The following is a 25,348-nucleotide window of genomic DNA, read 5'->3' as shown; positions in this document are numbered from 1 at the left end:
TGAATTTTATCATTTTACATAAACTGTTTATTTTAAAGATTGAATAATGAATTTGATGTGATTAATATTCTGCTTGTATTTTTTAAGTTATATTTTAGAGGTAAAAATCCCCTTATCATTTTAAAATTTCATTATCATTTCCTTATCATTTCATTATTATTCATATCAAAAAATTATTCTGTAAACAGAGTTTATTTTCTTTGATTAAAAATTAAATCAATTAAAAAGGTAATTTCAATTAAAAGGCTATTTTAATAAATCATTTATTTACAGTATATTTTACATTGATACTCTGAAAAATCAAATCCAACTTTAAGCAAACTTTTGAGAAGGTGTAGATATTCTGTTAGATATGCAGATAAAAAAATCAATTCATGTGAAAAATTAATTTATGCGAAAAATCAGTTTATGAAAATTTGACAATTAAATTATTCATGTTGTCTGTTTATAATATTGTTACAAAAAATCAGCATTTTGAAAACCATTTAAAAAATTTTAGCTGTGAAATTAAAATCTGTTAAAAAATTAATCGACAAGACCACAAGAATCTAGAATAGGAATGTTGCAAATTAAGCGTGTCCAAATAATACCACAGAGAAAGTATCAGCATTTTAAAAACCACATTTCAAAAAATTGCTATGAAAACAATTCATAAACCATGTGAATTCGAGAATGTTAAAAAATGCTCCAATGTCAAGAATCAATATACAGTTGTTAAAAATCTAGATTTTAAAAACCTCATGCTAAGAGTATTTTATAATTGGAATTTTGAGCTATTAGAACATTTTAAAATTGAAATAATGTGGCGTTCTTTGCATAAAAGTGTACAATAATTGATATACACTTTAAAAAATCTTTTATACTTGTGTAGCTTAATTTTTTTTTTTTTTTTACATTTGTGTATCATGTCATATTTTTGACAATGAAATGAAGTTATCCTTTTAGACCTCTAAATTTTTCCTGAAAGGTCTCTTATAGTAGGTAGATATTAAATGATTCGGGATTTGTTTACAGAAATTCTGATAATTAGAAACAAAGCTTTTACAGAAATTCTGAATCATTACTTAAAATTAAATATTAGTTTCATTGACATAGATTAAAAGAGTGTCTATGGATTTAATTAAATAGTATTTATTTTTAGAAAATAAATCTCCATAAAGAAATGTAGCATGCTAGGAAATCTTTTTGGCTCTTAAAATAAATGTCATATATATATATATTTTATGTCTATATATATATATATATATTATTGCTTTGAAACTTATATTGCAAAACTGGCATCATATCAGTGCTAAAACATAATTTAATCCAAAATTTGAGGTGCAATCCAGAAATTCATCCATTTGTTAACAACTTATCTTTTGGTAAAAAGAATTATGCAAATTACCATAACCATAATTTTAATAAAAAAAAAGGATGTAGGCATAAGTTATACAATGTTTCTAGTATTTGATTGTTTTCTGAATCTTTTTATTCTGTTTTATATAACAATAATTATTTTTCACCTATTCTCCATGTTTCTAACTGATGTTGCTACCTATCTATTTCAGTAGTATAGCTGCCTTCTATAAATCTTTCAATTTATGCTTTATATATTGTTTTTTTTTTTTTTTCTCCATCAACACAAAGACTTTCTATCCATCTTTGTGTGAATAACAATCAATTCACAATTTATTTAAACTGAAACTTCTTTCCTCTTTAAGGTTACTTCACGTCGATTCAAGCAATGGGAGCTGTCAGAACCAAGATTCAAGTAAAGTGTTTTCTTTTTTTCTTTCTGAAAACAATGTTGATATTGCATGAGTTTACAGCTTGTTGATTATTTATTATCTGCTGAAAAAAATTTTAGGTTTCTGTCTGTGAGTGCTTATAATGTTTCCTGCATGTCTACTGTTGTTGCATGTATCTTGCTAGATTATCTAGCAGTAGAGTAAGTAGTTTTGCTTTTTTATGTGCCTTATGATTTGTTAATTTATTTTTGTCAAATGTTCAGCAGAATTGTTTTATAGTATGGTGAAACTATTTCATTTTGTTTATATGATTTTAATTTTGCAATGTTTTTTAGTCCTTAACTCCATAGACTTATGGAGACCTTCCAAATTTGTATAATTTTCCTTGCAATCAGTGTCTTATGTTGAATTTGGCTAACAGTCTTAGGAAAATTATTAATAGAGCTGAGTCTTTTTTTTTTTTTTTTTTTTTTTTTAAGATTTTCTTGTATTAACCTTTTAAATTTCAGTTTAAAGTGTTTATTTGATTATTATTATTTTTTTTGTTGCTTTTTTGTGATGTACAAAATAAATCCCTCAGGGTAAGGTGATGGGTGAGTTTTTCATTTCTTGTATGTAGATTGTAATATTTCTGAGGTTCAAATAATTTATATACTCTTTAATTCCTCCTCAGTGAAGGAATATTATATTGAGTGTGAAGTGTTATGAAGAATTACAATGATACCTAAACAATTAATATCAAAATATATGTATATTACTAAGGGCTTCCAACAAAGAAGATGGCTCAATCAAATTTGGGGTAATAGGTAATTAATATACAATTAACAGCAATGCTCCATTTTCGATAAATATTGTTAACTTGTGTTTTTTTTTTTTTTTTTTATCTACATTAATGAAATAGTCCTTAGAAACTGTTACAACACATCAAAATGTAGGTAAAAATATTTTTTTTTTTTTTTTAATAAAATGTGAAATTTTCTGCCTAAATGAAAGATCTTTCCTTCATCGAAACCAAATTATTTTGGGAAATTCCTTATTTACTATAATTGTTTTTCTCAAAATAATATATATTTTTTCCTTTTTAAGTTTTTATTTTATTCTGTAAGAATAAAATTTGTACAGATCAGTTTCCCCTACCACAGAGTGAAAAAGATACTTTTTCCTTTATGTTCCTAAATTATATCTCTGTAAAATAATACATCGTTTCTAAATAAAGACAGTTAACAGAAAAAATTATTCAGTTTCTCACTTTTAAACATATAAATTGCATTTTAGTTAATATTTTACTCAGTACTTAGGCTAAATCTTGTAAGCAGTACTTGTGTTGGCCTTTTATTTTTTAAAAAATACACATGAACTGCATGCATATTTTTTTTAAAAATAATGTGTTCCATTTAATAAATATGTTTAATAAATATCAGCAAAAAATCATTCATCATCAGCACTCATTTAACTGTTGGGTCATATTATCCCCACATTTGGTTGCCAGATGCATTTTAAACAATTTTTCATCTTGATATCCCTCAAAGATTGTGACTTAGTACTTTTACTAAAATCAGCGAAATGTTAAAATATGACAAAATTAATTAATTTTATACGGTTTAATGAATGAGACTAAAATAAAATCTTTATCTGAGATATATCTTTTTGAACCTCAAATTTACTTCTTAAATGTGGTTTCTTATTCTATTTTCATTTATAAGATTTTTACAATTGTTTGAAATTTTCTTAATTGCCATGACAGTTTAAATAAGTCTTTTTTCCTGAAACTGTAAAAGTCTTAATGCTAGAGTGTCTAAAATAAAGATACCAAAACTTTTTGTAGATTAGGGTCACTAACAGGAAAGTTGTGTTTTTGGAGGCTACATTATTATCTGTTCATTTATTATTTACTGTAATTAAAAACAGTTGTAATGTATCTAGGAAATTAGACAGTATAAAGGGTTTCATATATTAAAACTGTTCATTTTTTATTTTATTACTTTTGCAATTGTTGGTTATTTTCTTTTGCAATAAAATAAAATTCTGGCAAATTTCTAGCTTATCTTCATTTAGAAACATATGTATAATTTTCTAATAATTTACTTAATTCTTTTTGTTTCTAAATAAATCTTTCTTTGAATCTTTTTTGTTCCTTTTTTTTTCAATTTTAGGAAAAATAGGGCAGTTTGTTCAAATCTTTGAGCTTTTTTAGCTGTTAGTTTAATAATACAATTGTGATGATTTCTAATAATTTGTTGAAATAAGTTTTAAAGAAGTAAAAGGATTGTCCCTCCCCCCTTAATCTACATATGGAACAATGCTATATTCTGCCTCTGAGCTACAGGTTATTGTGGTACCCGTAATTAAAAATGCCTTGCACATAAATCTGATTGCATGTCTTAATTTTTGTGAAAGATACTTTTTTGTCCTTATTAAGTGCTCAATTTTGAATGTACTTGATAATAAAAACTAATTAGAGAATAGCAACTTTTGAAAATTGTGCAAACACTTACTGGTTCCGGTTCGGGCAATTCTTTTGAACTATTTGACATTTTTTGGTGTATATTACGTTTGTTTTACTTGTTAAATTTGTTGTAACTTTTAAAGTTAATCAAATTATCAATGAAATATTCAAAGAAATAAATATTTTAATTTATAAAGGTATTTTTTTTAATTGGTATTCTTTTCTTTTGTGTGTGTTTTAGGATTATGTTAAAGTTCTTGGCCGTCCCTTGGTTTTAAATTCAAGCAAAAACTATGAATGGACAAACCTATATATTGATCCTTTGGTAAGTAGATTGCTAGAGTTTAAAAATTTTTTGTTTACAAATCATTTACCTCATCAGTATAAATATTTCTAATCTTTTTCAGAATTTGGGTATGATGACAACTGTGACACTACCAATATACAATAGGACAGATGATGGAGTAAGTTATGACTTCCATTTTTCAGTTTTAAATATAAAAGTACAAAAATTCAAATAAGTGTTCTTTTCAAGCTATTGAAATTTCACTTTACTTTGCAAAAATTTCTTGAACAAATGTAACTAGTTAAATTTTTTTTTCAAATATCAAGACGCATACCCTCCACCTCCTATGAAATTTCTGTAGTAGTTACTTGAATTCATTGTAAAATTTTAAATTAAGAATTTAAAGTCGAAAACTACAAGTTAGGCTGAATTTGTTGCTTCTTAGAACCCTAAACCCACTCAGTGACTTTCTATAGAAAAGTGAATAAGATTTTATTTCTTCCTGTTGTTATTTGGCTGTACAATAGATGTCACAGCAAATTGATGATTCCCACATATGTTAAGTGTCAATTGGTTACATGTTTTTACTTTAAGATATTTTTTTTTTTTTTTTTTTGATAGAAGCAAAGTGAATTTAAAATAGTTTTTCGTTTGAAATAAAGCTATTACATTATCCTGATTATTAGTTTTTTTTACATCTCATGTGCTCTTGTTTGCTTTTATTTGAATCCTTTCATCCAGGAGTTTAGAGTTGGAGTATGAAAAATTTGCTAACTCGAACTCTAGTTAATGAAGAGATACATTCTGTAGATAAAAATTTTTTTTTATATATATGTGATGGAAGTTGATCCGTTTAGTGATTTTTTTAGAAATTGTTCACGTTTATATGATTGAGGTAAATTCATTGCAGTTTTTGTGAAGATTTGGCCTTAGTACTAATGATTTTTTGTACATTGTTTTTCTGAGGACATTGGGATTTTTTCCAGAAAATTGAACAAAATTATTTCAAAAAAGATTTGTTGCTTTATTTTTTATAAATATTATACGATACATTATGGCCTTTAAGATATCAAAAAACATAAAATAAAAAGATACTCCTTTAAAGGGGTGTAGAAATGCACTTTTTTATTATGAAGATCTTCGTAAAGTTTAATTAACCGTCGAACCAAGGGATGAAACTGCCAAACCGAATACCAAGAGTTCAAAATTAAAAGAAAGGGTTGTTCCCAACAGACAGTTAGGATCATGCAAAGAGATCGATTGTCGAAGGCGAAAGACGATTTGTCGAAAGATAAAATAGCCAATAAAAAAGCAATCTCTGCATAATTAACATTAAATTTGAAGTAATTTGGCTCTAGTTTAATCGCCAAAAAGACCGGAAGCACTAATATAACCCTGTAGCTTTGTGGTAAGAGAAATAAAGTAACTTAAGGAAGAAAAAGTTAAAAGTAGATTTTGATGTTCTATTTAGTCACAACAGGGAATTAATGAGTTTTTCATTTGTATTAAATTGAAAAGTTGGCCATTACATTGATTGTTAAGAAGCGAATAAAATATTTATACTTGCTTTTTATGAAATGTAATTAAAATTGAATAATTGGTTCAATTTAATTAAAATTGGATTAAGTGTAATATTAAAAAAATTAAATTTAAGAAATTAAAGTAATTTTAAAAGCTGGGAAATATGTAATGCCTATTATGGCATCGCAATAATCATATATTTTTCTTATGAAAGTTATTTGACAAATATTTATGGTAGCGTAGACATAAATATTACTTTATTTAAATTATTAGTTACAACAAAGTTAGACACATTATAGCATTTTCGAGCCTACGTTTAAGCAAACTATTGGAAAATGAAAGCTGAAAATCATTAAAACCATCTAAAAATTAAGAATAATAAAGGAATATAATGTGTTGAATAAATATGAATGTAATGTGTTGTCTTTTTATCAGGGTTGGGTTTTTGATGGCAAAACGTTTAAGCAAACTATTGGAAAATGAAAGCTGAAAATCCTTAAAACCATCTAAAAATTAAGAATAATAAAGGAATATAATGTGTTGAATAAATATGAATGTAATGTGTTGTCTTTTTATCAGGGTTGGGTTTTTGCCATCAAAAACTGGTTTTTGAGATGACAGTGGTAAAAACCTACTGTTTCCTTAAATTTATGGCATATAGCGGACAATATATTATTTTCACATAATTGCCTTTATAAATGAATGTTGTAAATTATTGCTATTGATTTTGCAACTATATACATGCATCCTTATAGAAGGATATACATTCATACAGTAATATTGTAATATACTTATTGAAAATAGTGATACTTTTATCATTATAGCTTGATTTGCAAATGATTAAAAATTTTGCACTTCTTAATTGTTAGAAATAAACAAACAAACGAAAAAGCTTGTAACTATTAATAAATTCAAGAACTAAAAAGAAGAATTTAAAATTTGGCATTTCTTAAATATTAGAAATAAGCTAAAATAAACTTTCAAAACTTGTAAGTACTAACAAACACTAATTCAAGAATTACTGCTATTTTGTCAAGTTAAAAGCTTTTATTCTGTTGAAAAAGCATATTAAGCAAAACTTAATTACAAACAAAATTACATGTTCATAAGTCAGGGTCACTGCCGAATCATACGATAACAAGTGACTAATTTTGCACATTTTTCATTGCCCAGTCAATTTCTGAGTTTAATATGGATGAGTCCAAAATTCGAGAAGATTCTGTCAATGGAAGCCTGTCATTGAGGATAATGATAACAAAAGGTTATTACAATGTTGCAAGGAAACTCTAAAAGGATTTCCCAGGCTTTTTCATGTCTCATTTCTGTGTAAAATATTGAAAACAAAAATTATAAGAAAAGTTTATTTTATGAGGCTTTTTTTTATGTATACATGTGTTTCTCAAAGCAAGATTTTATGAATGAAAGTAATCAGTCTTGACATTCTTCAGTAATGTAATATGCCAAACAAAGTGATGCTTGAAAATGTTGAAAATTTTGTTTAGTATCCTAATTTTTTACTTCAAATAGTATGTTTTGATATAAACATATTGGGAAAATGCAAGAATCTGTTCTTAAATATCTTTTAACAACTTTTTTTCTAATTTTATTGCCCAAAAATTAATTAATTTTAAATTATAAGCAGTTAAACTCAAATAAAATTACAGTTTTACCAAAACTATGGGTTTTTGACATGACGGTAAAAACCATGGTAATAACCGGTAAAAACCGTCATGTGTCAAAAACTTGCCAACCCTGCTTTTTATGTATAAATTCCTGAACCAAATTTCTTGTTTAACAAAATTACTTAGTGAATTAAAAAATGTGTAAATGAATTTAATACATTATTTTTAATAGTTCCCTCGTTCATGAATATTCACTGAACAATTTTTTTTTATCATGACACATTTATATATGTGCATGTGAGACGTTGATATGTAATTCTTTTTTTGTATTGATTTTGCCCAATTCAAATATTTGTTCAAATACGTTTTCTAAATTTTTTACTTCAACTGTTATATAATGATTCAAAATGTAATTTAGAATGAAGTGCTTTTTACTTTAATCACATAAAAAAATGGAACTACACAATTCAATATTAACAGTTACTTAAGGATATTAATATTTTCTTTATGGAAATATTAATATGACTTGATCGAAGTAATAAAGAAGAAAAGAAAAATTTTATAGTTTTGTTTAAGTTGTTTATGAATATAAATGGTAGGTATTTCTATATTGCCATAAGTACGGCTGATTGACTTGGTATGAAGGTGGCTAGTATGCTTGTCTTAGCCTCCAGTTTACTCTTATATTACTTTTCTATGATATTGCGAATAAAGTTTTTATCATTGCATATTATTAGCCTAATTGCTTAAATTATATTTTTCAAATTTCTTTTTCAACTTTTTTTAAAGATTATATGCAGTTAAAATTTTTAAAAATTTCAGAATCAGACCTTAGCTGGTGTTATGGGTGTTGATATAGCTTTAAATCGATGGATAGACTTTGAACCATCCTATGAAGTAAGATTCCTTTACAATCTTGAAATTTTCTATACTTTTCTAATAGTGACAGGTTTAATGAAAATTGTTTAAATTTTCAGTTTAGGTGCAGACAACTCTGTATTACCTTTTTACAGAGCATATTTTTTTCCCTCTCAAATGTAATATTAAAATTTCTTTGATGGGGATATTAACCACCATTTAAGTTCATGCATTAATTATATTTTATACTTTTTATTTCTTTAAAAATATTGCAAACTTAGCCTGGCTGTTCCAAAGACTTAGCAGAAGTATTATTATTTGATTTATTAGCTTTTTCCGTTATCTAATGCAAAGAGAAACTTTATTTATTGTTTGTGGGGTATCTAAAATGAATTAAATTCAAGACTATAAAGATGGAACAATAAAAGAGGACATAGTTAAGACTTTGAACAGTTACCATGCATTTCTCATGCATGGAGAGATGTAAGAGTGTGTTGTGTCATGTGAACTCCATAAATGCATTTTCATGTTCTAAAATAAAATTTTAGGATCCAAAAATAAGGAGAAACTTCAAAGATTTCTTTTATTTATTCCATTTTATTTTCCATGAAGGCAGGGTTATATGATGTAGATTATTTAACTTATGTATATAGGCTCCTTTATCATATTTTTTATGAGTGTAAACTCTATTTATACTTCAAAGTTACAAAAAGAAAAAACCCAGGTCCACTTGCTAAAGGTCTATGTGCGTGGTCAACCCACTTGCTATAACAAAGTGTGTTCTCCCAAGCTAGCACACCATCAAAGTGCATTTAAATATAAAGGTCTTCAATTTTAAATTAAAAAAAGTATTGGTAATTTTTTTTTTTTTTTAATTTTAAATAATGATGCATTCATCTATCAAATTATTCTTGAAAAAAACTCACTCTAGGTTATAGGAAGATTTTCTACGTTATACTTGGTCATAGTTAAATTAATAAGTTAACAAAATTGCCAAACTGAAAATTATTCCATCTATTCAAAGGTTTGATCTTTCCGAGATTAAAAATTAGAAGATGTTAAAGAATTAAACCAAAATTAAATGACTTATTTGAGTTTTGTTAGCACTTAACTAAAAGTGTAATGTGTCAACATACTGTATTTGCAATTTACTATAAATTCTAAATGCACAGATAATCATATTTTTCTTTCAAATTTTAAATTATAAAATTTGGTTAAGTGGCTTTTTAAATAATCAAATATGATAAAATGTTAAAGTGCTTTTATTTTTATATTATGAAAATAAATACTTGAACTTGTTTTCATATATTTACTTAAATAAATATATGAAATGACATTTTTGAAGATTTTTTTAAACCCTTTTTTTGTTTATTAATCATTAATTAATTTAGTGTTTCATATATTTTGGGATTTATGAACAGAAAAAAAAATAATGCATTTGAAGAAAAATACTTTTTATTATATAAAATAAGCATTTTTAATTAACTATCAAGATCCTTTTGGTAGTCTTTAACTGCTCTAATTAAGTTACAAAACTATAAAAATTTTCCTGACTAATGCTATTTACTCTAAAAACTATTTACTATTTTATAAATTACTATTTTAGAAAACTGATGAAAAATTGTTTTATGCTGCTGATGTTGATTTTTTTAAGGCACAAGGTTACAGATTTTTATTCAAACAATAGGATTTTAGTAGTTTCCTTTTGAAACAGAGGTGCTTAATTTTTTTGTGGCAATAACGCTTAACATTGAGCTGTTCAGACAACAATTTTCATTACGCTTAGAAATAGAAAAAAAAAATAATGATGAGTGAAGATCTGAAATTAATTGTATATAAAAATAATTTTTGAAAAGTTTAAATTTATATGGAGTTATACATATCTATCTCATTGTTTATAAAGCATCAATACTTTATAATAAAAGACTGTGTGACTTTATTATCCGTGTAGAAGTTGATCCCCAGATTTCCTTAAAACTTTGAAAGTTTGAAAAATCAACTTATACACTGGGATATATGGTAGTCCACTTGTTAAACATTGTCATTTTGTTCATTTCTCAAATTTTTATTCGTGGATATTTTTGAAAGTTTTACTATCTAGCTACACCCTGGATGAATGTTAGTACCTTGGCTAGTATCAGTGATTATGTTTATCTTAACATAAATGTGCTTATGACTTATTTTAGATTGGACCTGCTGGCTATTCATTTGGAATTAATAACAATGGCCATGTAGTATTTCATCCTGATCTCAAAACAGATGTAAGTAACAAAATGTTTACTATGTCTGTTTAAATGTTTTGTGATGTTGTTTTTAGATTGGCCCTGCTGGTTATTCATTTGGGATAAATCACAATGGCCAAGTAGTATTTCATCCCGATTTGAAAACAGATGTAAGTTATAAGAAATAGCAATCTAAGATTTTGTTTATTGCATTTATTCTGGCTGTGATGAAGCTTTTGAACGGCAGCTATTTTTGTAATGTATTTTTTTCCTTATACTATTTGCTGAATAGCTTTTGTCATGATTTTTGTTTTTTTCTCTATGATTATCTTACGCTATTCTTATGTGATTTTTCTTATTTTAATATCTTAAAGGAAATATTGTTCATTTTTCCTATACTTGTTTCATTATATTCAATGCTGTATCAATTTTTATATTAGCTATATTGTCAGTTATCCAATACCCAACATTCAATCTTTTTTTTTTTTTTTTTATGTTTTTGCTGTAAAATTCCTTAACATTCTTGTAAGTGTTCTTGTGTAACATTGAGTTATCACCATTTGCCCCGTTTAACATTCTGAAAATATATACACATATTAAAACCTTAACTTTTAACTACATTTTTTAAGGAAAACTGTCCTGGCAATAATTTACTTCTCAAAAATTTTAAGAGCTCATGTTAGTTTATATATATATTGGGTTGTTCGGAAAGTAATTTAGTTTTTTTTTAAAGGAAATGAAAGACAATTTTCGTATAATGAATAAATATTTTATTAAATTATTTATTGGCCATTCCGGTCCAACTCCTTTTGCCATATTTCTGGTAGTAGCGTGATTCCACGCTCATAAAATTTTTGGTCTTTGCTGGCAGAAAACTGATCCAGGTGATTTTTGAACTTATCATTTGAAGTAAAGGTTTTACAGTCCAAAAAATTTTGTAGTGACCGAAACAAATAATAATCCGAACGCGCCAGATCTCGAAAATATGGTGGGTGTGGCAGTGTATCCCATTCAAGCTGTAAAAGCTTTTGGCAAGTGGCCAAACTTGTATGAGGTCTCACATTATCTTGGTGGAACACTATACCTTTTCTGTTGATTAATTCTAACCTTTTCTGTTGAAGAGCATCATTCAGTTTGTCCAGCTGACGACAGTAGACTTCCTAATTAAGTGTTGTGTTATCCGGTAAAAGATCAGAAAAAAAATATATTCCCTTAAAATCCTACCAAACAGACAGCATTACCTTTTTTTGATGGATATTGGCTTTCCAAATGCTTTGAGCCAGTTCATCTTTTTTGCTCCATGATCTCTTGCGTTTGACATTGTTATAGATGACCCATTTTTCGTCCCCAGTAATGATGCACTTCAAAAATGGATCATTTTCGTGACGTTTGTATTGTGAATCACGTGTCAACGCGACGACACAAATTTCTCTCTGTGAGAACATGGGGAACCCATGTATCTAGCTTCGAGGTTAAACCCAGGCCTTTCAAGTGGTCATAAACAGTTGAATTCGATAAATTTAACCTCTCGCCAATCTCCGTGCTGTTATTCGCCGATTTGTATCAACTAATGAATTTATCGTGTCCTTATCACCTTCTGCGGCCCTTCCAGAGCTTGGTGCATCTTCGACATCAAAATTGCCGGATCGAAATTTTACAAACAAATTCTGGCACTGACGTACTGTCAACACATCTTATTCATACACATCGGTAAATTTCTTTCTGGCACGAACAGCATTTTTACCTTTTCTGTAGTAAAAACTAAAATATGACAAAAATGCTGTTTATTGCTCTCCATATTTAAAAGGGCACCAACCAAAAACTACTGCTTAGAATTAATTGAACTTTTTCACACACAAGCCTTGCTATATCAACTCTCAAGACATATAATGATAATGCAGTTTAAGTGTGAAGATGGTTTCGAAAAAATACAATTAAATCCTCTGTCGGAAAAACGAAATTACTTTCCGAACAACCGGATATATATATATATATATATATATATATATATAGGAGAGCAGCAGTTGATGTAGCAAATTTAGCATTACCCAGGGTGCACCAACGAGGAGGCTTGCTACGTTACACCCCATGTATATATCATGGCTTTGATAATTATGCTATCTTATAGTTCTCTTTTTTTATTTTAATTTGGTCATAATTTGTTTGTCTGAAAATTTTGCTTTTAAATATCATCAAGTTGAAATGGAGAAAAAAAAAGTTTTATGTGAAATTTGAGGAGTTCCATTTTTTTTTTTTTATATATATATAGTTGGTGAAGAAAGTTATTAATATTGTGATTAATAAATATTCCTTTTTGTTTCAATTTTTTCATTAGAAATTTAAATCTGCACAGTTCTGAACTATTTTATGCTATCAAAACCCCAATACTCTTCCGGTACTCCAAGTTTTCTTTCATGGTTTGAATATTGTTTAATGAAAAGTAGTAAAATGTTTATTGATAGAAGGAATAATGTCCGTAGCAACAGGAATACTTGACATTTAATTTTTGCTGAAATATTTGTTACTTTTTTTTCTCCTATTTATTTATGTTTATTTCATTTTTTTAAACTTGCTTGATACAGACATTTGAAAAATGCATGTCTTGGAAGTAATTAGACTTTTACATGCAAGTAAAAATTTTAAAATATGAATGACTTTCATTTTTAATCTCTGCAAGTTTTTAAATATTGAAGTGAATAAAGCCACGTTTGCTTGCAGTTATAAGCTTTCTTGAGTTATTTTCCTCTTAATTTTTTTTTTTTTTTTTTACATTACAGAAATAATATGAATAAAATAAATTAAAAATTCATGCTGTATACTCCACTAATATAGTTCAAAAATTTTATTTCAGTTTGAATATATTGAAGATCCGGCCAATTTAGATTTTCTAGATGTTGAAATAAAAAACCCTGCCAAGGAAGAGGTAGGTTTATAATATTTAACAGTGTTTGTTTTGAATAAAAACAGTTTTTTTTAATTAGTTTCGAAATCTTCATTTAATTAGTTTTCAAATTTTTTAATATTTGAATTTAAACTAAATCTATCTTTTTTTCAAATCTAAAACAATGTGTTCATACACTTTACGGGATTTTTTTTTTTGCCTATCTTCGTTTTATTTATTGTTAATAATAATTTTTTTTTGTTTGTTTGGTCTAACCATTTTCAATTAGCATTATCTTTATTGTACAATTATTTATAATTATTCAATTATTTATAATTATTGTTTTAAGAAGAAAGTGTACCACTTTACAAGGTATTCTGTCATAAAGACCATTATATTGTATTTTTATTTATTTTTTTTAAATTCTAAAATATTCAGTGAAACAGATAGCCTTATTAGTAGCTTCCAAAAAATAAAAAATATATTATTAATTATTTATAATGCTTACCAATTAGAACAGCGGTATTAAAATCCTCAAAAAACAAATTGACTAATTGGTATGATTTTTTTTTATTAGAACTCACTTTTACTTAAAATAATTAAGTTCTTCAAAGTTTTAACCCCTATTTTTCTCGAATCGACTTCAATAATAATAAGTCATAGTTTTATAAGGTGTATAGCCACTGAATACTTTTTAATTTTTTGTCATTTAGTATTTATATTTTATTGTGTGTGTAATTTATTATATTAAATGTAATTGATGTAATGTATTATTATTATAAAAAGTAATATTATAATTTTTTTTTTATCCTTTTGATAAACCTCAAATTATCAATATAATATTCGTTGTGTTTTGGAAACATAGTAAACTTTTTTGCTACATAGAATGAATAATCAATTATCTAATAAATCTGAATGAATAAATTATTTAGATTTAATCAAAAAAAAAATTTTCAAAATTAAAAAATTTGAACCAAAAGACTAATGTTTTTTTATCGTATAAGTTAGAGTTTAAATTTCAAAAAGTCTGAAAAAATTTTCGACTCCAATTCTGGTTTAAAATCAAGCCATTTAGGCTAAAATATATATAAAAAAATTATAAAAGTTTTTAATTTGAAGAAAATCAGTAAAACTATTAAAAAAAATTATCAATAAAAATATTACTCAAATGAATATTATGTCAAGTATTTAAATTATTACTTATCTTGGCTAAAATTGTACTTTAGCATCTTTGATGTTACTATATTTGACTGAACTATTAAAAAAAAACGCATGAAATTATTTAAACTATTGAAAAATCAATATTTTTAAGTGAATTATTACTAAGTTGTTAATAAAAGCCAAATCCGAAATTATTTAGCTAAGTTATTAAAAAAGAAATATCTGGTTGAATTTATAATTTTTATTCGTTTTCTAGCAATAAGCTATTATTACACGTAAATTTCTTTGTCATTAAACGTTTATACATGTGCGAGCGTGCATGTAAAGCTTTGATATCTAGCTTTTTTCGTACAATAGTCTTCCACAATTTCAATATTTGGTGCAGGTATCTTGTTGCAATTTAATTCTTTAACTATAATGTTATTATATTATGAAATGTAATTTAAATATAGTACCTTTTGCTCCAATTGTACATAAAAATTAACCATTTTTTATTTAAAGTTAACATTTACTCATTAATATTATTATTAGTTTATGGGATTTGATGGAAATTTTAATTCATTATATAAGTCGGAGTTGAGCTCTCAAAAAAGTTTATAATTCGAGTTTGAGTCAAACGTTTTAACTACCAATTATATAGCTGTGTCATAAATCCAATTATTTTAAATTTTATCCATAGTTCAAAAGTTCTAAATGCTAATTTATATTCACCTGAAAAAATAGTTTTATATTCTAATTTTGCTTTTTTTGTAGTTACGTAATGCTATGATTGATTTAAAATCTTCAAAGCGTTCTTTATCAAGTCTACTGAGAATGCCTGATGGGGTGTGTATGCTAATTTTATTTTTCTATATCTGCTGAATTAATATATGTATATAATTGCTGATGTGCTATATCTCTATAATTTTCCTGTACGATAATGAACAAGCGTAAACTAAATTATTTTCTTCTATTTCTAGAAACACATAGTAAGGCACCACATGGAATATTTTTACACACCGTTAAATGAAACAACATTTTCGTAAGTTAAATAATTCAATTTATCTCTTACCATTTTATTTTATTTGCTCAAAATATAATAACTTTCAAATGCAATAAATAAAATTTAACATTTGCTTTTAACTTTATAAAATGTGTTTAAATTTTGTTAATATTTTCTTACTTGATTTTTCTTTATTTATTTTTCCAACCAGTTAATTTTTCTGTTGTAGAATATTTTAAGATTCTTAATACATTTTTTTTGTGTGTATACCTTATATTTATTTATTTATTTTATCTGCAAGTACAAACACAACCTCTTGTTTACTTAAAATATGTGCTAAACTCTCCACTCTCTTGTTTAATAATACACTGAAACCACTAGCATGAAACTATTGAACAGTTTATAAATTTTTTAATATTTATTCCTAGTTTTAGATACTAAAGCGTTTTTTTTTTTTTTTTTTCAAAAACTAGAACCAGTTCCAAAACTTGTACATAAAATTTTATCTGTAATCTTTTTTAAGTTCAATTTTTAAGAATAGTAAGTGGTCTTAATTATTTAAATCAGTATGTTACATATATTTTATAAAAATATATTGTTAAAAGTTTTTCATAAATTGAAAACAATGTTTTCATAATTGATCTATTGACTAAATTTGTCTGTTAGAAATTAGGTTAAATTTACAATATATTGTTTAGCTGGCATGTTCTGTGAGCTTATTAAGTGAAGTTCAAAGCAATTTTAAGAACTCGTTTAAATAACTATTTTAATTAAAATTATGGTATTTGTATTTAGAATTGCAATTGTCATGCCAACTGATAGGACACATTATTTGCATATAGAAGATCAAGATCTAGAAGAAGGTATGCCTTGCTGTTTTTAAATTTATATAATCGTGCATTTATATATATTTCTCTTTCATTTGTTTGTTCCTTGGAGTTTTTCTGTCTGCTTTACAGTACAAATTAGTTTAAACTAGATACTTGCATTTTTATTGACAAGAAGTAATTTTTACATAGCATGTATAATTTTAAACCAAATTAATTGTGTTATTAATGTGCAAGTTAGGTAAAATCGGAATTTGAAAGAATGAGTAATCTGCCAGATTTTCCATAGCAAAACCTATCCGTGTAACAAATTCTCATGTACTGATCTGCAACGCAATTTAAGAAAAAAAAGTTAATTTATTTGCAAGACTTGTAGTGAAAAAAAAATTTTCAAATGTTGCACTTGGTAGATTCTCAAATTTTTAAAGACAATGTCTAGTACTACTATGCTTAAATTAACTTCATTATTTCAAAAGAAAGTAAAAATTGAAATGTTACTTTTTTTTAATTATATTTTAAAAAGTGAATAACTTTTTTTCAATTGCTATCTAAAAAAAATGTGTTTTACTTTTTTCTACAGCTGATAAAAAAATTTTTGATGACTAGAAATTTTGATTTAATTTTATTTTGAATTTAAATTTTGTGTTTTGTTTCATATTAAGATTTGATTGTATTAAAAAACTAAAATTTCACTCATTTTTGTGTACTGAATACCGTAATAACACCAGTTCATAAAAACCAAATGGAACTATCTTTACAATTTCCTTGTAACATCATCAGTAATTTGAACAATTTTCTTGTAAGATAGCTGTAACTTAATATTAAATTGCTCTTCTTAGCTTTTGCGTTGGATTATGAGAGAATTCTAATGTATTCTTAAATTATTAGGTTTCAACCTAAAAGAGAAGGAACTTCTTGGAATGCATCTTGCTCCTTGGTAAAGTAACTGCTTCTTTTTTTTTAAGCTTTATAAAGTTTGTCTTTGCTATAGCTGCATTAGACAAAGATAATTTTTGTTAGTTATAACTGACTAATATTGTGTTTCTGTTTTTGATAATTAAGCTGCGTAAAAATTCTAATTTAAAGTCAAATGCATACTGTATTCTTTAGTAAAGAGTTTATTAGTGTTCAGATATCGTCCATTTTAAGACTTAGTCTTAATACTTAAGGTTAGTCCTTAGTAAGAAAAAAAATTAGATATAAGTATCTCAGAATATCTATTTTGGATTAAGGTTTTTTTTTTTTTTTTGTTATACTTAACTAAAATTAAATAGTGTGTGGCATAATGAATCAAATTTTTTTTTTTTTAATTAAGCCTTTAAAACTTTTTCTAAATGCTGGTTATTTAGATAAAAATTGATTTTTATGTAGTATTTTCTTTTTTGTATTATACAGCTGCATTATATTTTACATGTTTAAATTGTTTTGAACTAATGATTTGGTTATTTTTATGAAACTTAACAACTTTGTAATAACTGTATCAGACGTTATCTAATTTGATTCAATGTCTGATGTTTGATACCTACCTGCTTATCCTCTTTGTGCTGAACTGGTCTGTGAAACCTCAAGGCTTTTACTGAAATTCCTTCTGCCTTTGACTAGAAACATCCTTACTCTCTGCTTTGTTAAAAAATTTCTTCACGCACCTTTGCTATTTTAGTCTTGTTCTCCGACTTTTTCTTTTTTCTGTCATTCAAATGTCCACATACTGATAATAACAGCATGGTTAGATTTATTTGCTCTCAATATGTGACCAAGCCTTCTTCATTTTTGTTTTATGGTTTTTCCAGTAATAGGTGGTATGCCATTTTTTTTAAAAGATCTTTATTTGATATGAGAGACCAGAAGATTCTTAGTATTACTTTTAAACATTTATTTTGAATTGTTTCCAGTTTTTGTTTTTACTGATAAACCATGTGTTAGTGGTTCTGATATTTTGGATATTGATTTAAATATTTTTTATTGTACTTTAAATTTTTAAATGCTGCTGTGTTAGACCATGTTGATTGTGATTAAATAATTTTATTTTTGATGAAGTCCACTAAAAATAGGAAACGTAAATTTAAATCAAGGGGTAAAAGAAAACTCTCTGAAATAAAACAAAAGGTCTGTTTTTTTTTGTTAAAATATTTTTTTTCTCCATTTTTATGAATCATTAAATTGACATTAAGTGTTGAAAGGTTTAGAGTTCTTATTTTTTATTACATTACTTAAGAGAACAATTTGTTTTACATATTTTTGTTAAATATTGTTTGTAATTATGTAATTTTAATATTAACACATTAGTAGCAGAAAGGAAAATTCAATTATTCTGCATCAATTCAATTTAAAAATGTGTTTATTTTCACACCGTGAATAAGTTTTCACAAATTAGTAAAGTAAAAATCAGTTCTTCTTAACTATTAGGCATTGAAAATGGTTACAAAATATTATTTTCTCCGAATCAGCTTTTATGAATACGAACCGTTCTTCCCCGTGGTCCTCCTATGTCATCATTATATTTCTTCTATGTTTGTTTTAAAAAGAATTGCAGTTTTTTGTGTTCGTTTGTTTTCTCTTTTAAAGATACTTTTTTAAATAAGAGTAAATTATTTAATTTTTTTTATGACTTTCAAACGTTTTCAATAATTTTTTTATATTCAGGACTTTTAAACAAAAACCTACCTATTGAAATTGTATACAATTAAATAAAATAAAAGAACAAACATATCTTTCTGAGATGTTATTTAACTTAGAATAAGCATTAAGATATGTTTTTAAGATCTATTATATTAAGGCTGATAAATATGAAAATTGAATGAATAATATTTTACAGGAAATATTGCAATAATTATGTACTGAAAATTAGCACTGGAGAAATTATTAGAAACTTATCCAAGACAGCCAGAAATAAGCCAGAATTGTGTAAGCTAAAGTTTTGAAATTTGAGCATGTATTTGTTTTTCTCAAATAATGTCTGTATTTTATGTTCTCAAGTGTAATAATGTTGTTCTTTGTTTTAGTTAGTATGCTCTTTGAATAACTTTCAATTATTTATTCTTTGAGAGATATCAGTTAATTCATTTTATTTCATATTTCTTTATAATCAAGCAAAATAAGTTTCACTTAACAAGCATGTACATTTCCTCCAACAAGCAAGCTTATTTTTTATGAGCGTTAAAAAGCTAAAGCTATTTTCTTTGTTAAGTTTTGACTATTTAGGGAGAAAGAAAATTCTTTGTAAATTTTTGCTCTATCAACTAATTACATTTTGTAAATTGTTTGCAAATATGAAAATTTTGTAGCAAAGTTTTAGATAATATTTGGATATTTTACTATTATAAGGTACTTAAAGCTGCCAATTGTTATATTATAAATTAATTCATTGTTTTTTCTGGCAATCTTCATTCTAGATTAGTCAGTAAAAAATAAAACTAGTTACTCTGATTTACATTTGATCTAATTCTTCAAACAAATTTTAATTAAATGTTATGGTCTAATGTTTCTGGTATGTTATATTTTAACTATTGGTTTTAATGATTGTATGAAATTTTTAAATTAACACACATAATTTTCTATTACATGGCAAAAAATTGCAAAAAAGAAACGTAATAAGGAGTTTGTGTGTATTTATGTTAGTTTAAAACAATATTTTTTTATTTCTTGTTTTGTATATCAGTTTTTTTATGAACAATCTGATAAGATTTTGCTGCTTTAATTTTTGCTAAAAATGTCTGTTATTTACAGGTAAAATGCAATTAATTAATCGGCTTGTGTGGGATATTTTTCGAACAGACGACATTATGCATTACTGGAGAACAGAGCAAAAAGATAAAAAACGGTGATTTTTAGGCTTTTTTTCTCTCTTTTGATTAGTTTCTTAAACAGCTGCCAAATCCTCTTAAGTTTTTCCGTAAGGTCAGCTTAAGTTTTTAGTGTGTTTTTTTTTTTATATTTCCCTATTTTAAAAGTGTTTTAATTCCTCAATTAAATTTTTTTTTTTTTATAAATTTTGTAAAATCCTTTATCTGTCAAAAATTTTTACAGTATGCACAAAAATTCTTCCCTCCCTTACATTTGTTTTTTTTTTTTTTTTTTTAAAGAATGCTAAATTTTTACATAAATCCATAAATCGCAACCAAAAAAAAAAAAACTTTTGCCAAAATATATTACTTAGCAGATAAGGTGTTTAATTGCAGGAACTGAAAGAATATTTAGTTTTGTTGGATTATTTTCTAAGTAGACATCAAAAAATTGTTCACCCCCACAATAAGAGGACTGATTTGAACTATTTTCTATTTAATTTTTAAAAATTTTGGGCCTACTTTAAATTGCTTAATTTACTTTTTTTAAAGATTTGCTTGTTTAGAATTTTCTTGTTTCCCAAAAGCTATTAGACACTATAAGAATTGAAAGCAATACATGAAGAACAACGTTTCTAAGTATGTACAACTGTTATATAGTAATAAAAATAAATTGTTACTTGAGAACAGGATGAAAAAGGGAACTGGCTGTAACAAATCTCTTAGTAAGGGAATATATTCAATCAAATGACCTGTTATAATTCTTTTCACATGTTCTATTTTCTGACTCACTTCACTAAGGGGATTGATATTTGTGTACCTTTCAACTTTTACTTTTTCATGGGGGAATTTTTTTCTAAGTGGTACTTATCCTCCATTTTTGTCTAGTTTATTTATTTACTTGTGATGATCAGAATTATTTTAAATTAAATTTATATATCCAAGAATTAAATAGAAAGCATAAATTTTAATATAATAATAATGAAAATTACTGAATATTCATAAAATTTGATTGCTAAGCAGGGGTCTGTTTAGAAGAAATTTGGTCTGTTAACAGACCCTTCACAAAATATATTTTCATAAAAACGGATCCTTCACAAAATATTTTAACTTAAAAATGGACCCTCCATAAAATAATTTATCTTTTAATCGGACCCTTCACAAATTTGTTTATCTTCATTATTGTTTTGTCAATAGAATAAACCCTTCCCAGGAAGGGGGGAGAGAAAGACAGCTGTAATGTAAACGAACTAAATTTTGTCTTCGGCAGACGCTTCTCCCTTTATTCGCCCGATATGAATATTCTGCGTTCAGCAGTATAGGCTAAATACCAAATATCTGTATGTTGCATCTCTAATTTAGGAACAGCAATTGCTGTTTATAATTTAAAATTTAATTTTTTTAATTATAATTTTACAGTGTTGAGCATAATCTTGTATGCTTGTACAATTTAAAAACTCTTTAAAAAAGTTTTTTTGCAATAACGAACCCTATTTGCAAAAATTCACAAAATCAGGACCCTTAATGAAAGAATGTGACTTACCGTTTATTTTATATTCACAAATTACGAGTAATTTTTTCACAATTTTACAAAAACGAAACTTTCACAAAATGTCTGAACAGACCCCTGCTAAGTTATAAGTTTTTTATTTATTTATGCTTCTTAAGTTGCTTTAGTTTTAAAACTATCAGTACACATAAAACTATTCTAATTTAATAACAAAAAGTAAAATTATCTTTGAACAATGAAACATTTAATACTTCAAGTCTCTTTAATGACGGTTCAGTGAATGTTGCTGGACATGGGTTGTTACAACAAATAAATAGTAAAGTACCTATACTGACCAGAAATTGCGGTATTATAATAATCATTCATCCCTCTGACCAGTGGCCAATCGCCATGAAGGACTGCGAATGTTATCATGCGTATTTATACTATTTCTACTTTAGTTCCAACTCGCACATCCTTAAGTATACGCTTACATATTCAACACGCAAGATCTACATCTTTATAACAAAACAATTATTTTACATTTCGTTCAGTTGTTTTCAGGTAATTCAACAAAATGTATTCATTTAATTTTGAAGACCAGTGTTATTTCACTTTTACTTTCTTCTTTTTTTTTAAATTTTCAATAAAATATAATCTGAATTCTTATCCCTGCTGACAGCTGCTCATCAGCAACTCAGTCTAGATTATGCACGCTAGTATTACAATTAACAGTCCTCAATGTCCCCAAATGGCTTTCCCAACTAATCGTATAATATGTATCATCCGACATATTATGCAACATTGGTGTGTATGGTGTAAAATATCTAAAGAAAAGCACTATATTCTGGAAAGCACAGTGTGTCTCCCTATACACAAATTTTCTTTCTTCAGCTCAATTGCACCTACTTTCTGGACAGTGCTGCATGCCATACTGCTTGCATTTTATGTATGTGTTTTATATAGCACAAGAATAAATTTACCATAATCTAACATAGAGCAAATCAAGAATCTGTAGAACCATGTTTATTGGGACGTATGGCCTGTAACGTTAATCTTTTCCTGCTCAGCCAAATTTTATCATTCTTGCTTTTGACAGATCTTCACATTGGTGTGACTAGACTGTTTCTTTAAAAAGCCTTTTAAAATGAATTAAGTGATGTGTTTACATAACTTTCATGTGTCAAAATTTTACATAGGGTGGGTAAGTAAGAGCATATCACTATTGTAATTTTCTCGTAATTCTATAAATAGAAATTTTTCTTTAAAATTATTTTAGGGGGTGAAGGATTTTTTTTTAAGTGTCAAATGTTAATTCAAATTTAAAAGTTAATAAAACTCCAAAAGTTTTGAGTTTATTGAAGCAAATTAAGTTTTTGTAAAAGTAGAATAAAACTAAGTTTTGTTTGGGGTAATTGTAACAGTTTATTTTTGCAAAAATTAGTGAGGGAGTAAAGAATTTATCTGCATACTGTAAATAAATAAGTGTTTCTAAAACGTATGTAACTAGTTTAATTCTAAAATTTTTATTCAAAAATATTTTTAGTCATTCAACCAAACGTTGGAAGTCGAAACATTGGAAGCTGTACCAAAAATTTCATTTAACGCAGTCTGTATTTTTTTTTTAATTTTTATTTATTTATGGTTAGTTTTTTTCGGTTTACTGTAACTGGATTTTTTTTTTTTTATTTCAGAAATAAAGTGAGAGGTACTTTTGTCCAAACAGAAGGAGGTCTCACAAGAATTTACCCTCCCAGGTGGGTAAAATATTTCATCTAGTTTTTAAGTACCCTGGAAAGCTGCAAACACTTAATGAAAGCTATTAAAAATTAAGCCTCAACTATTATAAAAACCCTCAATTTTTTTTCAGATGTTGGTCCTTTTATGGTTATTTAGAAGATAATCTAAGAAATTCTAGTAGCTAATGTTTTTCTTTCATCACCCAATTCTACCAAATATCATTCAGAATTTTTAAAAATTGTTTACATATTTTAAAAATCTGGATGAAATTTTTTATTTCATTAACATTGAATAGAAAATAATGACTACATTTTTTTACTAATTAAGAAAATTTTGTAAGACTAATTGTTTTCCTTCTGGAATATATGCCTTATATTATACTGATCTTTAAAGAACATTCCAGCTTAATCTTTGGCAAAATTTGCTTCTCATTGTTGAGATTGTAAAAATTAATTATTTCAACAATTAAATTTGAAAATAAAACTATAAACGAATTTACTACTTATGAAACACTTATTCCATTAATGAGACATGATGAAAATAACTATCAATTAGAAGCTATTTCTTCTGTCCGTGTAAATTTTATTTTAAAAATCGTTTCACTAAACTTTGACTTTGTTATTGAGATCTTAATTATTTTAATGAAAATAGATTAGATTGAATGATTAATTCTAACCATAATTCAAATTAAGTATTTAATATAATTTAATTTTTTATGATGAATTTTCTTTTCTTTTTAAATGCAACTTTCTGACTTATTTTTGTATAAAAAAGTTCTCTACTCAACTTACTATTACACTTACAGCTTGAAAAATTGGAACGTTGCCATTCATTCAAAGTTTACTGAATTACTATGTGTACAATGAGTGGATGGATATTAATTGTTGTGTGTATATGTGGCATAACTACCACTACAAATATTAAAATCCCCTCATATATATTTTATTTTTAGTGCCAGTGATTACTTGAGGGACCAATTCAATCCATCCAGATCTTTGGTATTTCAAAGAGCATTTTATGGTGATGATTATGTTCTCCTGCCTCCAGAACCTGAATGTAAGTATTTGATAATTCATTATTGGTCAGATTATTAACTGTTAACACCTTTTTGTCATGTTTGTATTTAAATATTGTAACCATTTATTTGCTGAAACATATTTTTCAACATTGAACATTAACAAGCACATCAAAAAATTTTATGTCTGCCAAAATAATCAAAACTGCAAATAGATTACAATTAAGTTTATGTATTTGTTAGTGCCCCAACACCAGGCGTTACAGTAAAAAAGACAATTCTCTTCTTTTTTTTTATTTACCTAAAATAAGTATCAAAGATACCACCAAGTCAATGATGAGTTTTATTGATTTTTTTAACTTGTGATTATGAAACATGTTTAAAAATACAATTATATTCAAAAATGCACCTCAACAATTTTATTTTTAAATTCAAAACTATGAGACCATTGAGCTTTTCATGGCACATAAAACGATTTTATGTAATTATTTTATTTATATGTTTGTCTTTATTTAAATAATATATATTCTGTGTGTTAAACATATTTTTCTGTGTATTATATTTTCTGATATAGATGATGTGTCTGCTAATCAGACTGATGCTGTTGTTACTATTGTGAAAACTATTTCCTTTGCCCGCAGTGGCATTACCTATAAACCTGCTGGTAATTTTATTTTTATCTTTTGTTATTTAGCTGTTACTTTGAACAGTTTACTTTTAATTTAAACTAGTATTTGTATTTATCTAATTTTAGAAGCAATAATCAGTAAAGCTTGTTTTTTTTCT

General features: G+C 26.1%; 1 protein-coding gene across 1 annotated transcript in view; it reads left to right on the top strand.

Moving 5' to 3' along the window:
• Positions 1–25,348, top strand: part of LOC107453108 (voltage-dependent calcium channel subunit alpha-2/delta-1) — a 60,009-nt gene that overhangs the window by 16,109 nt on the left and 18,552 nt on the right. Inside the window, exons 14-29 of the mRNA XM_043044668.3 lie at positions 1,704–1,753; positions 4,418–4,501; positions 4,584–4,640; positions 8,428–8,502; positions 10,650–10,724; positions 13,537–13,608; positions 15,481–15,552; positions 15,687–15,748; positions 16,505–16,572; positions 17,425–17,473; positions 19,352–19,440; positions 20,263–20,356; positions 23,354–23,416; positions 23,502–23,564; positions 24,500–24,603; positions 25,137–25,226. Coding sequence (XP_042900602.1) covers positions 1,704–1,753; positions 4,418–4,501; positions 4,584–4,640; positions 8,428–8,502; positions 10,650–10,724; positions 13,537–13,608; positions 15,481–15,552; positions 15,687–15,748; positions 16,505–16,572; positions 17,425–17,473; positions 19,352–19,440; positions 20,263–20,356; positions 23,354–23,416; positions 23,502–23,564; positions 24,500–24,603; positions 25,137–25,226 — 1,167 coding nt within the window. The remainder of the gene's footprint in view (positions 1–1,703; positions 1,754–4,417; positions 4,502–4,583; positions 4,641–8,427; positions 8,503–10,649; positions 10,725–13,536; positions 13,609–15,480; positions 15,553–15,686; positions 15,749–16,504; positions 16,573–17,424; positions 17,474–19,351; positions 19,441–20,262; positions 20,357–23,353; positions 23,417–23,501; positions 23,565–24,499; positions 24,604–25,136; positions 25,227–25,348) is intronic.

Source organism: Parasteatoda tepidariorum, chromosome 6 (assembly GCF_982258835.1).
Source record: "Parasteatoda tepidariorum strain Cologne lab strain chromosome 6, Ptep-v5.0, whole genome shotgun sequence".
Classification (NCBI taxonomy): domain Eukaryota; kingdom Metazoa; phylum Arthropoda; class Arachnida; order Araneae; family Theridiidae; genus Parasteatoda; species Parasteatoda tepidariorum.
The sequence above is the reverse complement of the archived record's forward strand: the minus strand, read 5'-3'. Positions and strand labels throughout refer to the sequence as shown.